This window comes from Schistocerca gregaria, chromosome 2, assembly GCF_023897955.1.
Source record: "Schistocerca gregaria isolate iqSchGreg1 chromosome 2, iqSchGreg1.2, whole genome shotgun sequence".
NCBI classification, from domain to species: Eukaryota; Metazoa; Arthropoda; class Insecta; order Orthoptera; family Acrididae; genus Schistocerca; species Schistocerca gregaria.
Genome location: NC_064921.1, coordinates 958,964,115 through 958,981,926, shown reverse-complemented (window position 1 = coordinate 958,981,926; position 17,812 = coordinate 958,964,115). Strand labels below are relative to the sequence as shown.

The 17,812-nt window shown below is 41.1% G+C and overlaps 1 protein-coding gene across 2 annotated transcripts in view; it reads right to left on the bottom strand.

Annotated features, from left to right (window-relative positions):
* The window catches only part of LOC126335436 (ras-related and estrogen-regulated growth inhibitor-like), a 282,684-nt gene that overhangs the window by 221,984 nt on the left and 42,888 nt on the right, over positions 1 to 17,812 (bottom strand). For both annotated transcript variants that reach the window (XR_007564869.1, XM_049998718.1), the window contains exon 3: positions 4,528 to 4,584. Coding sequence is in view for 1 of the 2 variants with exons in the window: in XM_049998718.1 (XP_049854675.1) it covers positions 4,528 to 4,584 (57 nt within the window). In the remaining variant the exon portion in view is untranslated. The remainder of the gene's footprint in view (positions 1 to 4,527; positions 4,585 to 17,812) is intronic.

Genomic DNA, 17,812 nt, shown 5'->3' with positions numbered 1-17,812 from the left:
TAGATTAAGTAGTAGGTAAGCTTAGGGAGCGATGACCTCAGCAGTTTGGTCCCATAAGACCTTACCACAAATTTCCAATTTTTTTCAAGATGTTTTAATGTAAACATAGTTGGAGCTGCCAGATCAGTTGAAAAGCAAGTTCCCAGTATTTACATTCTTAAATGAGGCCAGGACATATTCGTCCCTTTTTTTTTTTTTGTTCTACGACAGGAGCATTTTGATTTCTGGCGGTGCCACTTTAAATCTTCGAAATTCCTGAGCTAATAGAACTGTGCACAATTCGGCGGACCTAAACCAAGGACTTCAGTCCGAAGGCTGGTTTGAATCAGCTCTCCTTGTTACTTCATCCTTCAGAAGCCTCTACATATTTATTGCAACCTGCATTCATTTAAACTGGCTTAATATTTTAAAGCACAGGTCACTCTTTTCAATTTTTATCCAATATCCGCACACACACTCTTCCCCTCATTACCACTTGTCCTATTATCGCTTTGTTGCGCCATAAATTTGTTTTCTCTCCAATTAGGTACAATAACTCTTCTTTAGTTAACCAATACAGCCCCGTCATCTTCAGTACTTTTCTATAGCACACTGTCGAAAATGTTTGTATTCTTTTCTTTTCTGTGTAGTTCATCATCAACGCTGCACTGCTACAAGGCTACAGATACCTTCAGAGAACAGTTCCAGACACATCAATTCGAGTTTCACAAATACCCATTTTCAGAAATTTTGTTTTTTATTTCGTCCCTGCTTCGGCCATAGGCAGTTATTTTGCTGCCTAAATAGCAAAACGTATCGGCTACTTTTAGTGGCGCGTTTGCTAAACTAATAGTGTCAACGTCGCTTATTTTCATTTTTCATTCGAATAATTTCCATAATATTTATTTTACTTTTGTTTTTTGGCTTTGAAAGATATTGACCATTCTGTTTAACTAATCGTCGAAGTTCTTTGTCGTCTGTGACAGTACACAATGACCGACAAATCCTGGAAATGGAAAAAATAACACATTGACACCGGTGTGTCAGACCCACCATACTTGCTCCGGACACTGCGAGAGGGCTGTACAAGCAATGATCACACACACTGCACAGCGGACACACCAGGAACCGCGGTGTTGGCCGTCGAATGGCGCTAGCTGCGCAGCATTTGTGCACCGCCGCCGTCAGTGTCAGCCAGTTTGCCGTGGCACACGGAGCTCCATCGCAGTCTTTAACACTGGTAGCATGCCGCGACAGCGTGGACGTGAACCGTATGCGCAGTTGACGGACTTTGAGCGAGGGCGTATAGAGGGCCTGCGGGAGGCCGGGTGGACGTACCGCCGAATTGCTCAACACGTGGGGCGTGAGGTCTCCACAGTACATCGATGTTGTCGCCAGTGGTCGGCGGAAGGTGCACGTGAACGTCGACCTGGGACCGGACCGCAGCGACGCACGGATGCACGCCAAGACTGTAGGATCCTACGCAGTGCCGTAGGGGACCGCACGGCCATTTCCCAGCAAATTAGGGACACTGTTGCTCCTGGGGTATCGGCGAGGACCATTCGCAACCGTCTCCATGAAGCTGGGCTACGGTCCCGCACTCCGTTAGGCCCTCTTCCGCTCACGCCCAAACAACGTGCAGCCCGCCTCCAGTGGTGTCTCGACAGGCGTGAATGGAGGGACGAATGGAGACGTGTCGTCTTCAGCGATGAGAGTCGCTTCTGCCTTGGTACCAATGATGGTCGTAAGCGTGTTTGGCGCCGTGCAGGTGAGCGCCACAATCAGGACTGCATACGACCGAGGCACACAGGGCCAACACCAGGCATCATGGTATGGGGAGCGATCTCCTACACTGGCCGTACACCTCTGGTGATCGTCGAGGGGACACTGAATAGTGCACGGTACATCCAAACCGTCATCGAACCCATCGTTCTACCATTCCTAAACCGGCAAGGGAACTTGCTGTTCCAACAGGACAATGCACGTCCGCATGTATCCCGTGCCACCCAACATGCTCTAGAAGGTGTAAGTCAACTACCCTGGCCAGCAAGATCTCCGGATCTGTCCCCCATTGAGCATGTTTGGGACTGGATGAAGCGTCGTCTCACGCGGTCTGCACGTCCAGCACGAATGCTGGTCCAACTGAGGCGCCAGGTGGAAATGGCATGGCTAGCCGTTCCACAGGACTACATCCAGCATCTCTACGATCGTCTCCATGGGAGAATAGCGGCCTGCATTGCTGCGAAAGGTGGATATACACTGTACTAGTGCCGACATTGTGCATGCTCTGTTGCCTGTGTCTATGTGCCTGTGGTTCTGTCAGTGTGATCATGTGATGTATCTGACCCCAGGATGTGTCAACAAAGTTTCCCCTTCCTGGGACAATGAATTCACGGTGTTCTTATTTCAATTTCCAGGAGTGTATATATATTCACTGCTCGAGCTTCTATTTTCTTTCTAGATTTGAGCTTCATTTTCCCTTACTGCTTGCTCAATGTACAGACTCTGTAAAATGTTAGATATATCGAACTCATAGCATCGAATACATTGTCTGTCACTTCAAGAATAAGGCTGCGGTTCTTGAGCAGCTTGAAAACTTTGTCCGATTAGGAGGCACTGACTCTGCCTCGGTGACAAAAAATGTCAAACTGAACTAAAATTTTTCCTTTTCGCCTCCTACCTGTTAACCAGTCTGTATTTTTTAAATATTTTTCCTGCTAACTTCTGGTGTATCCGTAGAACCAGAACAGTAAGGAAATTCTGAGGTTCTTTCGAGGACAATACTCAAGGGATCTATTGCTTTATAGTTCTTTCTCGTTGAAGCTGCGTTCAACAATAACAGTTTTACAGATACTAATAGAATATTTACTGAAACGTAAATTTAATTTTCCCAAGTCAGTATTAATCGAAAGAACATTTTCTTTAGTGAAAAACAAGATAGATGTAAAGATAGATTTTTTTCTGCTCAAAGCTAAAGTCGAACAGCTAATGTGAACGCTGCAAAAATTGTCACTGAAGTGTCTATGAAACCATATTTGACTAACAAATTCTTTCACTAAAGCATTCACAGCTTTGGTGCGGTAGCAATCCAAGATACGCGTAAAATCTCGAAGAACCAATTCAGTGAATATCTGAATATTTACTATGACGAATGTGCTTCAAGGATTAAGTTACTATTACGGCTAATTAAGAAAGCTGTCAGCCTGTGATATAAAAATAAATCTTTACTGCGAACAAATGACAAGTAAGTTGTGAAAAATGAAAGTCTACGTTATTCAGGTCCAGAATTTATTTACAGCATAATCGATTATAATAAACACACTGAAGCGTCTGTGTTTTCCTGTAGCCGTTGCTTCTTACTTCGACTGTTTAGACTATTGTTTGACTGCATCTTCCAAACAGTAGAAGTGACAAATAAGGTACGACATTACCCATAAGCTAAGAAGAAGGGTTCTCATTATCTACAGTGAAAGGAAGTGAAATAAAGCGGATAAAATCCCTGCCTAGGGCCGCCCCAGCTTCGTTAAGAGTAGATGCTTCGTTCAGTGTATCGCCATCCTGATTTCTGTACCTACCGCCTCTAACAAGGCAGACGTAATCCCACAACTGAATGAGGCTTGAAGGACGAACGGTTGAGTTGTTATTTACGCCAGTATTCCACGAACTGCCTCCGGTAACGTTGGTCTCTTAACAGCGGGAGACTAAAAACCGGACTTTCTCTCCTTTGTATAGCGGAATTCCTCGAACTGCTGTTGTTATTGTTCCAACTCTCAATCCCCTCTTGGTCTCCTCGAGAAAGATTAAGGAGGAATCACAGAATTTGAACGAAACTATACATTAAAATATTTCCAGAAATAACTTATAATTATTGCTAGCATGGATAGATTTGGTTTATGTAGCGACATCCTCTTACATATGTCCATAAACAACAAGATACCAGTACACCTCGAATCGTATTGGGAAAGATTATCTTTGTCACATACAGTGTAAATTCAGAAACGGCTTGTGACCTCTTGTTCATATGGCATCACTGTGTATATTCTTCAGTCGAAGATTTCGTGGTTTTGGTAATATTAAAAAAAAAAAAAAACAATGAAACATCTTCTCACATACATGAACGACACATACCCCAGTAAAACAAAGGTAAATCAGTGAAATCGAACAACATTTCGGCACCACAGTCTTGAATCTCCTGAAAGCAGCAGATGCATTCATTTTTAAAAAACAAAGTAGTAGGGAGAGTGCGGGAAGTACAAACCTAAAATTTTCAACGAAAATATTGACCTAAAAGCTCTATACTACTGTAATACCTGTGTAATCCGTCTGTTATGTTTCCAATTAATAACTCTGTATTTACTGAAATGGTGCTCAGTTACAACGGAAAACAAAGAGTATTTTTTCAAGTATGTGCGCAGGAATGTATTAACTTCCTTGTTAAATTATTTTCCTTATAATAGCTAAATATACAGCTTGAAATGAGTATGTGATCTACCTCGAAAAAGAATAAAACAATCTGAATGTTATTTACGTGAAGTATTAGTCACTTACCAGTATCAGACCGATATTCGCCTATATATCGCCTGGTCAGGTAGCGGACAGTCAAGGCTGAAACATAATAAATTATCGTTTCAAAACGTGATATAATATAAAGAGCCACAATCAGGCAACAGAAAGTTTTCCTAGAACGGCAAAAGGGTGTAACAGACCAAAGTCACTTACAGACAGAAATATTAAAAAGTATCAATCATAGTCTAGAGCAATAAAATTCAGATGAAAGGAATCAATTGTACACAGATGTGAGCAAAGACTCTCCTGACAACATATATTACATTTCTGACCGTTAAATTGCAGTATCAGGCAGGATAGCAAATAAAGAAGCTTCGCTTATTGTGTATGTGAAGATCACTAAGAAGAATACAGGATCAAATTTGTATGTGGTTTGGGGACATACCGGTACACTTTGTTTGTGTCTCTTAAATTAGATGCGACTTCGCTAGTTGCAGTGAACATCAAAGTTCCATGGAGACTGCCTTGATTAAAGATGCTCTCTTTACATATGAACAAAACCCAAAGAAATAATGTTACGCTATCTGACTATCCTCAGGAATAATTGATCACTGACACTCTTGCATAACGCAACGGAAATTCTCTAGTAATCTGAAATGGACTACTATTCAGTACGGTGACCCAGGAATATAGCGCTATCACGGAACATAATAATGAAGCGACAAAACGCGAGCTACATAGAAACTCTGGAAGCAAACTCACCTTCCTAAATCTGAAAATGATTTACTAATACTATGAAAGACTTGTTGTATGAATTAATTGCTCGGAGCAAAAGTGGCTTCAATTGAACCATCAACCGAATTAAAGGAGACGAGTATACTTGTAATTACCTCTGCATAAAACGTTAGAGCAAGACTTATGGTTACTCCGTTCTGTAATCACTTTTCATTTAAATTGATGAAAGTAACGAAGTAACAAGAAAGACACAAGATTTACTTTTAATTTCGGGAATATTATTAGGTCTCAAAAGGCACAAGGATTCTACACAGAACAGTTAGATTAATATTGCATGATTCACGTGGTATCCTCAGCACAGAGATACAAACATGTGTTCCATTATGTGGATTTGAAAACAAACGGCGTTTCAGCGTGCTACATCCGATCTCAAATCAGACTCATAGCCGAAACAAAGCGTGGTCCGTGACTATGAGCCTGCTAGTCGTTCGATAACATACCCTAAGCAAGCACATTGTTGTAATATAGCTCAGAAGCTCGTAAAATAAAGACGGGTGTGATTTATCCTTTTCTCCAAGAACTGGGCTCGGTGTTCTGTTCTAGAAATCTACGACAGATTATAGTTAGAAGAGGGGCAACTCAGCTGCGAATTCGATATAAAACCTGACGTGGATGCCATCGAGCACTGGAGCTATTTTCAATTTCAGTGATTTCAGCTGTTTCACAACACCATTGACACTAATACTTATTTCATTCATCTTTTCAATGGTACGAGAATTAAATTGTGGAAAAGGAACACCTGGAAACTGAGTTAAGCGTTTCAGCTTCTGCTTTGCTGCCCTCAATTATAGCTCCTGTCTTATTCACTAGGGGCTGGACACCAACATTGTTGCCACTAACAGCCTTCACATACGACCAGAATTTCTTTGGGTTTCGAGAAAGATCATTTCACAGTATTCTGCTACCGTAGTAATTAAAGGCATCACGCATTTTAAGCTGTGGTACTTACTCGAACTACTGCCATTTACTAACATACAATTTCTTTAAGTACTGCCAATAAGGGAGTTTCATGTATCTTAATAAGTAATACAGATAATTTAGATGTGGAAATATTTAAAGATCAACTGTGCTTGCACAGTGTGAGAAATTCTACATATACCAATAACGCAATTTTATTTTGCTCCAATTTTCTTAGTGGTCTTGCATTTTACGATAAACTTTCAAACTGCGCGTGTTTCAATAGTCAATTCAGAGAATTTAGAAGTGGAGCCATTTAGTTTGAAAATACGCAGAGCTTGTAAGTGTGGCTCAACCAAAATTTTTTTGTTGGTAGTGCCAATACGCAAGCTGCATGAATCTTAATAATTACTACAGGGAATGTGGATGTTAGAATATATCATCTGAAGCTTCATTGTGCTTGTAAAGTGTGTGAAACTTACAGATTATACAATAAATGTTTTAGAGAGCCGTAGTTCCGGTTGCAGCTGTTAACTCGATCATTTGCGATACTTGACATCAATTTTATTTTTTCTAGCAATGCATTATTTTCGCTTCCCTTATAAATTGGTAACATCAGTACACAGAATCAAACTGAGCACACTTTACACATTTGTATACTGTTGTAACGTAAAAATCACACTTTCTTGCTGTGTTAACGCATTTTCGCGGATTTTCTAGAATGGTGTGGTATTCGACAAGAATCTTAGATGAGTTGAATTAAATAATTTAAACCTCACATATTGGTTCAGTGTTTTGCACTTGACCTCAACTAGGTTTGACTCATTTGAAATAATTGTCGTAGATTATATTTCTCCAGTGAGACATTATCTGCGCCCCCCCCCCCCCCCCCCTTCATACATGCTTCCGAATTCACAATCATGTTTTATAGAGACCAATTTGATCGATATACCTGTTTGTGGAAGAAACATTGTGATACTTGATATGAACATCGCAGTTTTTTTTGCATGTCTATGTATTTTGCAGACATTTTAGAATATTGTCACATTTGTCAAGTATCATAAATGTGTAAAGTAATTCATTTAAGGCTCTATTGTGTATTACACCAAGTGTGGCCCATATACCGGACTCTGAATGCTGCCATTAACTGGCGAAGGAGAGCAACAGGACCTTAAAACGGTAGCTGATTTTTCTTTGCGTTCTTGAAGTTTTGTGGAATAGTGTCTGTAGTAAAACAAATTTTTAACAACTACATATTGCTAATTCGTTAATTATATTGTATAAACAAATGTTGGTTTTTAACTATTTATGGAGAGTATAGTTTATAGTAGCCCTCATACTCAACTGCATAACCAAAGATGTGTTTTATGTATTTACGGATTGGAGTACTTACTTATAGTTTGCAATCATGTTTCCTACTCCAATACCAAGTAAACGTTACACTTTTTTGTTTTGCTGATGCATTTTTAAAGTGAGAAGCATCATCGACGTAGAAACTAATTCACTGAAGTAAGGCTCTGTTGTGTCAAGCACCTAGTCTGGTGCATAGATTGTACTTTTACGCTATTACCTGTAATGACATCTGTTGGTGACCGCAAGCACATCGGGCATAACTTGGCAGTTGATTTTATTTTGTGTTTTTCACGGTTTGTGGAACAGTATTTAAAGTGAAACTCATCTATAGTAACTATGTGTTACTAATTTGTTAATAACATTTTATACACAAAACTTTGCTTCTAATTTATTTAAAGAGCGTATTTACCGACTCATTTCAATATTCCATAGCGAAAGACATATAGCTTCGAATGAAATTTCCCGACATGACTGGTGAGCCAGTTCACAAATTATTTTTTAATGTGAATAATGCAAACAGAATTGACACATTCACTGTTTTAAGTAAGCACATAAAAGTCGGTGCAATCTAACAGCTATTAGTGAGGCAGCTGAGAAAGGCCACCCCAAAGACACTGATGTGCCAAACGTAAGGACGAAAGTAAGTTTTGCATCATATGTCACTGTCAAGTACCATCGTTCGGTGAAATGCGGATATTACATTGGAAATAACTGCCACAGTATAGTACAGGAAGCTATTGAAACAACTACACAGTAGCAATGAAACGAACAGAAATGACACGTATTGAAAGTTGAGAGATGACAAGTTACTCTCTCACCTACGTTTCACATACGGGAAATTAATAAACATTTCGTTACAACCTGATGCACCTTAAGCGATACTCTAGAAAGCTAACGGCCTGAGCAGACATGGATGGAACCTGATAGGACGCTAAAAGCATGAGGTATTTTTGTGATTCTTAGCTCGTAGAAATGGCATCTTGGGAGTTGAAAGCAATTGGCGGCCGGCCCATCCTTTAAGGCGCGTGTCCACTAGCAAGTAACTTCCGCATGTAACATCTGCGAGTACATTCTGAAGTGTTTACATTAGTACGAAAACTCGCGCAAGTTGACTTCTGCAAGTGGCTTCAGCAAGTTAATTTCTCCAACTTGCTGCAAGTACTTGCGGAAGTGTATCCACTACAAGTTAGCGTTGTGAGACAGGCAAGTTGTAGATTACAATGTCGTGTGCACAAAGCAGGGCAGACGCCAGTGTTGTACTGTTATTGTTAAAGAAAAAGCGTGACGAAAAATAAAAAAATAGAAAAAGAGAAGTGTTAGGGCAAATAAATGGATAGAGAGTCGTTCATGCTTAAGTTTCCAAGAAACACTATTGAATGAACTTAAATTAGAGGACTTCGCTCAGATTACAAACTTTCTGAGAATGTCTTTTGCAAGTTTTGAACACCTCTTGTCAACTATAGAATCAAAATTCGGTAACAGGATACAAAAATGCGGCAAGCTATATCACTAAGAGATCGTCTTTTAATTAATCTTCGATTTTTAGCCACAAGAAAGAGAATAAACCACGTAAATATCAAATAAATATTTATTGTCACCAGTCATACCTTTGTATTTATTACACTGAATTCCTGTTTTTATTTTTTATGCAATAGTTTTCGCTCTTTGGTGTACCTTTTCCGAGTAACAGCTTGGTAATCTCTCGAGGTGTTATGGACTGCTGTGTGGCTCTATGTGGATGTTTGTAAAGAGGATATTAGAAGGTTAGTATTTTGATATTTTATAACTCACACCAATAAGTCGCTTAAGCAGAAAATTTACGAAACAGTTACCTTGTGGATGATGAACTTAGGCAGTATCAGAAATAATGATACTTTCTCTGATGGTGAGCAGATGAAACTGCTTTCACCTGTCATCCAAGAATTAGTCATAGTTTCATCTTCCTCAGATACTTCCAGTATTGTCTTCTGTATTATCCTCCTTATTTTTTTTTACTTGTCATTTGTGGTAATAACCTTAATTCCGATGCCACATAGTCTCCAAACACCTGATGTTCATCAACATGTTTGTGCATCACTTCTACTGACTTGTTTAGAATAGTGTCTGAATTTTCCTAGGTATTTTTTTTTTCTTTTCAAAATTCTTCTTTCCTGTGCCTTTTCCTGGACTGTATCTGACTCACACTCATTATCGTCCCTGGCGTTTTCTCATCCTTAAAATAAACATTGTAATGTGATATTTATCTTCACAGGGATAAATTTCAGATATAATTTTGTTTTCTATAATTTTAGGTACCTTCAACAGAAGAAGAATGGTTACAAAGCGCTACTGGTTTTGAGAATAGATGGGATTCTCCAGACTGTATTGGCGCTATGGATGGAAAACATATAGTCATACAGGCTCCCAAGAAAAAAGGTAGTGTGTACTTTAATTATAAGGGGAACCACAGTATTGTGCTATTGGCACTGATTGGACCTAACTACAGAGTTATATTCTTCAATGTGGGCAGTAAAGCTAGAATATCTGATGGTGGAGTTTTTCATAACTGTAAACTGTCAGATTGTCTTGATTGTAATTCTTTGAATGTACCAGTTACTCGAAATTTACCAGGTAAAACTGTGCAGATTCCTTAAATCTTTGTTGTTGATGATGCATTTTCTCTAAAAAATTATATTATGAAGACCTACCGTTTCAGAGGCCAACCAGTGCAAAATCGTGTGTTTAACTATCGGCTCTCTAGAGCAATAAATGTGTTTGAAAACTTGTTTGGGCTTACATGCACACGTTTTAGAGTCCCTGTGGAGTTGCTAGTCTCCCATCGGGCGCCTCCCCAGATAGGAGAAAGCTCACCAGGTATGGTGGGTACTAGGTAAATAAAAATCCACGGCGGACCAAACCTACCAAGCCTCCATCCCTCTAACAAGGGAATGGGGTTGGCGGCAGGAAGGGCATCCGGCTGTAAAACCATTGACAAAACAAGAGAAATGATGGATGCTTCTCAAGATAAATGTTCCGGAGTAATAGCCTCGCACTCGGTTCTCCGGGGGAGGCGTTTTGCGAAGGATCCAAAGTTGTTAAAGATCAGAGTGGGAACTCTAAACGTGGGAACGATTACGGGAAAGGGAAGACAGATAGTATACATGATGCAGAGGAGGAAGATAAAGCCTTGTGTGCGCAAGAGACAAGGTGGAAGGGCAATAAGGCAAAGCTCTGAAATGAAGGCTATGAGCTACTTTATAGTAGTGCAAGCCCGGCATCAAGAAATGGAGTTGGAGTGATTTTGCACAGAGCTTCAAGAAGAGGTATGTGAAGTCAGCAGGGTAAATGATAGGATCATGTATGTTAAGATGATGTTCGGTGGAGAAATGGTAACAGTGCTGACAGCCCATGCACCCCAAGCGGGATGTTCGGAGGATGAAAATGAAAATTTTTGGAGAGATTTGGATGGAGTGATGGTCGGAATACCAGAGATTGAAAGAGTGATAGTCGGAGGGCATGTAAATGGTTATTTTCGCGGAAGGATAGGTGGGGAAGAGAGGTGGTATGAAGGACGGGGGTATGGCGAGAGAAATGAAGAAGGAAAAAAGACAATGGAGTTTACAGTGGCTTTTGATCTAGTGAGCACTAATACCTACTTCGAAAGAAAAAGAGAAAATCTAATAACATACAAGAGTGGCGAAAATAAAAGCCAAATTGATTACATATTATGTAAAAGGAAAACTAGTAGGCAGGTGCGAAATATTAAGGTCATATACAGTGAAGGAATAGCAACACAACATAAGTTGATTGTAGCGGATTGTGAGATGAAAGTATGTAAAAGACAGAGGCACATAAATCAATGTGAAAGGCAGAGGCACATAAATCAATGTGAAAGAAAAATTAAGTGGTGGAGATTAAAGGATAAAGATTTGGGAGAGGAGTTTAGTGAAAAAGCACTGGGAAAGGTAAAATTGGCAGAGAGTGTGCAGGAGTGGTGGAAAATAAATAGATAGTGCTGTTATAAGGAAGACCGGGGAGGAAGTGTTTGGGTTAACGTCTGGGAGAGGGGTGCAATAAGATAAGGAAACATGGTGGTGGAATGAAGAGGTGCAGAAGGTTGTGAAGGAAAAAATAAAGAGACGCTAAGAGGAAGTGGGATATGTCCATAAATTCCGAGGACGGGCAAGCATACAAAAGTGCAAAGAAGGAGGCAAAACTAGCCGTTGCTAAAACTAAAGATGAATCAGTAAGTGAGGCATACGAACAACTACAGAAAAATCAGGATATGAGACAACTGATACGGATAGGCAAATCAAGAGATAAAGCTTCTAAGGATCTAACAGCAATAAAACAAATGAAAGATGAAACAGGAATAATTCTGCATGAACGTGGAAAAATAATCCAAAGGTGTTTGAATTATTTTGAGAAATTGGTGAATGAAGAAAATTTAAGAGTGAAAAGTGAGGCAGGAGAGGCAAACGAAGGATTAACGATGGATATAAGTAGAGGTGAAGTCGAATGGGCAGTTGGAAAGATGAAAAAATGGGGGGGGGGCAGTTGGCCCAGGTGGGAAGTAGTGTGGGCATGACAGATCCCGTTGAGGTATGGAAGTGTATCGGTAAAAAAGGAATTGAGCTCCTTTGGGATTTAATGAAGAAGATTTGGCGACAGGAGGAGATGCCAGATGAGTGCAGAACTAGTGTACTGATCCCAATATTTAAGGGGAAAGGTGATGTGCAGAACTGCAGTAACTATAGAGGTATTAAACTGATGGCGCACACAATGAAAATTTGGGAAAGAGTTATAGGAGCAAGATTACGCAAGGAGACTGTGGTGTGTGAAGAACAGTTTGGGTTCATGCCTGGAAGAGGAACGACTGATGCAATACACGCTTTAAGGCGGACAGTGGAGAGGCACTGGGAGCTACAAGCCGATCTACATATGGCTTTCATTGATTTGGAGAAAGCATATGACAGAGTCCCAAGGGACGAAATATGGAGAAGCATGAGAGAGCAGTGCATGCCAGAGAAGTATGTGAGGGTAGTGAAGGAAATGTACAGAGGAGAAATGACACAAGTGAGAAGTAGTGTGGGGATGACAAAGGAGATTCCAGTAAAAGTAGGGTTACATTAAGGGTCTGCGCTTAGTCCCTACCTCTTTGACCTGATTATGGATGTGATGGTGAAAGATGTGAAGAAGGAAGCGCCGTGGAATATGATGCTTGTGGATGATGTGGTTCATTGTGAGCAGAGCATCGACAGACTTGAGGAAAAGCTGGAGGATTGGAGGAAGGCACTAGAAGAAATAGGGATGAAAATTAGCAGGACAAAGTCAGAATATTTAGCACTGAAGGATGTGCAGATGAGGTCTTGCAAGATACAGGATGATGAGCTGAAATCGGTCTGCGAATTTAAATACTTGGGGTCATACATACAGGGGGACGGTGAACTGGAAATCGAGATACAACACCGAATAAATTGCGGTTGGAACATCTGGAGGAAAATGAGTCGAGTGTTGCGTGACAAGAAGGTGAGCACTGGGTTGAAAGGGAAAGTGTAAAAGTCGGTGGTAAGGTCTGCTGTGATATACGGGGCAGAGACGTGGCCAATCACAGTAGCCCAGGAAAGGAAGATGGAAGTGGCGGAAATGAGGATGCTGAGGTGGATATGTGGGGTAACAACGAAGGACAGGATTAGAAATGAATTTGTTAGAGGAGCTGTGAAAGTGGGGCCCATGGGGAAAAATATACAAGAGAGCAGACTACGGTGGTACGGACACTTGTAGAGAAAAGGGGAAGAGTATATCGGAAACAGAGTTGAAGATATAAAGATTGAAGGAGCGAGAAGGAGAGGAAGACCGAAGATGAGTTGGAAGAATAAGATATCTGGAGATCTAAAGGTGAAAGGATGGATGAAGGACGAGGCAATGGATAGAGTACTATGGAGGAGAAGGATCCAGAAGAGCAACGCCGACCCTACTTGACTTGGGACAAGACGACGATAAAGTAGAAGAAACGAATATACTGCTGGAAGCAATAAACATACATAATTGGCCACAGATGGCCAAGGAAGTCAGAAATGAATTCACAAACTGCCTTGTTTCACCAGAAGGGGATGTAGCCTGGCAATACAGACGCCTTTAAATTTCAGTTGATTTCTCATGAGAGTGTAAACATGCATACATCTGAAAAAAAAATAATAAATGCTATATGCAGAAAATTAAATTTGTTTCACTTACTATATTATCTTCGGTTTCTTTTGGTGTGTAGGAACGAAACATAAATTTCATAGAATCAAAGAATTCCCATTTACTTTTATATAAGTCGTCTCAACTTTGTCCACTTATTTTTTCTTCGATTTATTTGGTTTTTGATTATACTGCGTACACAAATTGTGGATTTTTTCCTACATTTCTGGTTCTGTAGTGCCGAATTTTGAAGCAATAATTTGAAATGCGTCTTGTTTTTTTAACCGATTTTTAAAGTCCATGTGTCGTGTGTCCCACAACACGGGAAAACACTCCACTCGCTGAATAAGCCATTGTGTTTTTTCACTATTCCACACGAACTTCAAGACTGACATTTCGTACAGTATAGACTTCGGCAAGTTGCGAAAAAACTTGCCACAACTGGCAAGTTCAGCAAGTAATTGCAGCATGCTATGGAGGACCGTTTACTCTAGCTTGCGGAAGCTACTGCTCCAAGTTGATGAAACTTGCGGAAGTCAACTTGCTGCAGGTGTTTCCACATGCAAAGAACTTGCAGAAGTAGCTTCGGCAAGCGACTTGCAGAAGTTTACTTGCTATTGGACACGCGCCTTTAGTAAATCTTGCCGGACAGGTCCACAGACGTACAGGGCAGACAGGGCAGCCCCTTGTTAAGACAGGTCTCCAGTAGAACAATACTGCACTACCTGCCATGGCTCCAGCACAAGCCTGGACTGGGGCATTAGTCGGAAGGAATGGATCTACACAGTGGAGTCATAAACTGGGCATTGTGTGCAGAGCTATACTTAATAAAAATCCAACTGTTCTCGTGTTCGCTGATAATGCAAATACGCCAGTTAACCCCTCCCCTTGGCCACCTCGGTTATATAAGAAAAATCCAGTGTCTGAGGAACGTTTGGAGATAGAATCTTTATTACACCTGATTGCTAGTACTAACAAGTTCCAAGGCACAGGCGATTTAGAATCTATATTACACCTGATTGCTAGTACTAACAAGTTCCAAGGCACAGGCGATTTAGATAAAGATCGTTGAGACTGTATCTGTTCACTTGTTGCCGTGGGAACAGACACGACCTCAGAAAAAATCATCTTCCCCCTCTGCGAAAACTTAAAAAAATGCCATTAATTGGCAGTTTCTTTTTTTCCCAGAGACACAGGTTTCTTACCTCTTGCCCTGGTTCGATATGAGTTTGTGCTGTCATGTGGGAGGGGAGGATTAACTTCTTTAGAGCCCTGTGATTGGCTCAATATGGAGTGAAAGCAGTGTCGTTCGTGCACTTTGCAGGAAAACTGATTTTTTTTTTTCTGGAGAGATGCGAGGCACTTGGGTGCGGGACTTTGGTCTGGTAAGCACTTCTGGTCGAAGCTGTGGCATCTGTAGTTGGTATTTGGAACCTGTTCTGAGACTGACTTCACTTGCGAGAAATTTGGACTGCGGAGCCTGTGTTGAAGTTCTTACTGTACCGACAGTGTGACTTCAAACGTCTCGGACTACTCGTTTGCTGAGGGCACACTTATTCGTTTTTGGTTTACTAGTCTTGACGTTTGGTATCCTTGTGTGTTCTGTCGTATAAGTGAGCCAAATTGGTCCCGGGTATGATCAGCGAACGAGTGTGTCACACACTGAAATCCTCTGCCTCTGCTTCTCCCCTCTGCTGCACACATCTCGGCAGGTGCAAGTTACATCACCGATCACCGCACAAAGCAAACAGGGTAACATACTGCTGCTCCGGCACTGTCAGGGCGAACAGATCTCATTTGCCACTTGCTCTCAGCTGCACCTATGTAGAGAAACTTCAGTAGATTTGATCAGTGGAAGTCTGCTGAGCACCAGGTCAAATTAGACTGCGTTATCCACATTTTTAGGGCCAGAGTACTTGCCTCACTCCACTAGTTAAATTGTCTCTGCCACCCAGGATTCTTGACCAGTGTTGTCTTAAATCACCTGTTAGTTGTTTATGGTTTTCAACGAATAACTTGTTAAGCACAATTTATGTCTGTTCTGGGAAAATAAATGTTGTTAGAACAGTAAAGTATGCGAAGATTCCCAATCATTTAAATAGTCCCGCTAGTCACCTTTATTTAGAATGGTCCTCTGAACGTTACAAAAGGCGGGTCAAGGTTCTCATTAGTGTTGCCAGCCGTTGTGGCCTAGCGGTTCTAGGCGCTTCGGTCTGGAACCGCGCTACCGCTACGGTCGCACGTTCGAATCCTGCCTCGGGCGTGGATGTGTGTGATGTCCTTAGGTTAGTTAGGTTTATGCAGTTCTAAGTTCTAGAGTACTGATGACCTCAGATGGTAAGTCCCATAGTGCTCAGAAGCATTTGAGCCATTGTAGTATGTTATTATGACGGGCATCATTGAATGCTCTGCGAAGTGCTCATATGCTGGCTACATGGTTGTTAAGGAGTTCTTGTGATAGGGCGTTCCATTCATCCATTGGCGCCATTGTCAACTTTTGGGTGGCTGATGGTGCACGTCGTCGTGCTGCAACACGTCGCCCCAATGCTCCACCAATTGCTCGACGGGATTCAAGTAGAAGGAACGCATGAGCCTGTCCATACACCGAATATCCCCTCGGTCCTCGAACTCCTCGACCGGCACTGTTAGTTACGTCCCCGTCGTCACTAAGGTAAAGTCATTACTTGTACATGATATTTAGAAAATGTGTTAAGAATAGATTTTACTTAATTACTACATTTATAAACACAATATTTCTATGAAAAACGATGTGAAAGACTCCTCACTTTCGATAAGAAAATTCTTAAAAAAAACTTCACATTTAAATAAAGAAAGAAAATAATTGAAAATTAATAAAAGCATAAAAATATTCTTCTCTTGCCATTTTTAATTATAATGTGGAAGAATATAAAAATATAAATTAGTATTACAAACTAGCATAGAACAGAATAATGTGGCTGAAAATTTTTGACTGACTTAGACAACGATTCAGTCATTGTCTAAATTCAGTGCAAAAATGAAGTTCGAATTGTGGTGCTACGTAAGGTGTCAGGTAAATCCAACACCTTCCATGAAAACCCTGACATGATAAGCAAATCCAGTAGTATGTCACATAGCTCCGAATAAATTGTGACATTAAATTAACCAAAGTTACACGAGTAACAAGTGAGCAAATGGAATACCACAGACTAACACAAGAATGCCTAAATGCATATCACACTTTCCCACCGTGAGACAGTCGCGGTTCCAAGGGGAGAAACGACGAAAACAGAAGCCGAGAGCAGAACCGTGTTAAGCTGAAGGCCCTACGATAAGGGACGGACACCCACGTCGCCAGCTAACCGCTAGGACCACCCCCCCCCCCCCCCCAGCCCATGTTAAAAGCTAGAGCGCTCCAGAAGAACAGTATAGATCTTACGATAACACAAAAAGGGCCACACCACCCGCAAGTTTTAGCGTGAGACTTTTTCGCGTCTCTGTTACGTTAGTACCACCCCCCAGTCCATGTTAAAAGATAGAGCCCTCCAGAAGAACAGTATAGATCTTACGATAACGCTAAAAGGACCACACCAGCTGCAAGTTTTTCCGTGAGACTTTTTCGTGTCTCTGTTACGTTGCAAACTTTAAAAACATTGCCCCACCACAAAAAGTATAACGTTTCTCATTGGGTAGACAGAATTTTTGTAGGCGGAGCTTAACATCAACATTGAGACCCTGATTGGTCGGATGAAAACAGAGCCAGATAGTTTTTTTTTTAAACCAACTTCGGTAAAGTGTAGGAAGGAGAAGTTAGGAGAGAGTTGCCTCCGAGACAGGGAGGTGAGCGGAGCTGTGCTGCCCGTCGCCCCCTGACAAACACCGACAAGGTAATGAACGCACACGATGTCGCATAACAGCGCATAAAGCTTCACTCAGAACTGCAGGAGTCTCATCTGTGACACCCCCTTTTTGCGTAAAACTAGTGTCGATCGCCAATTAAAGTTCATGGTGTTCACATTTGCCACTTGAAGTAAAAATCTGAAATGCGATGATTTTTCTGTTATATAGTATTGAGAAGCCACATATGCCACTGTAATTTACGACAAGTTAGATAAGTAATTAAAGGTAATTGAGGGTC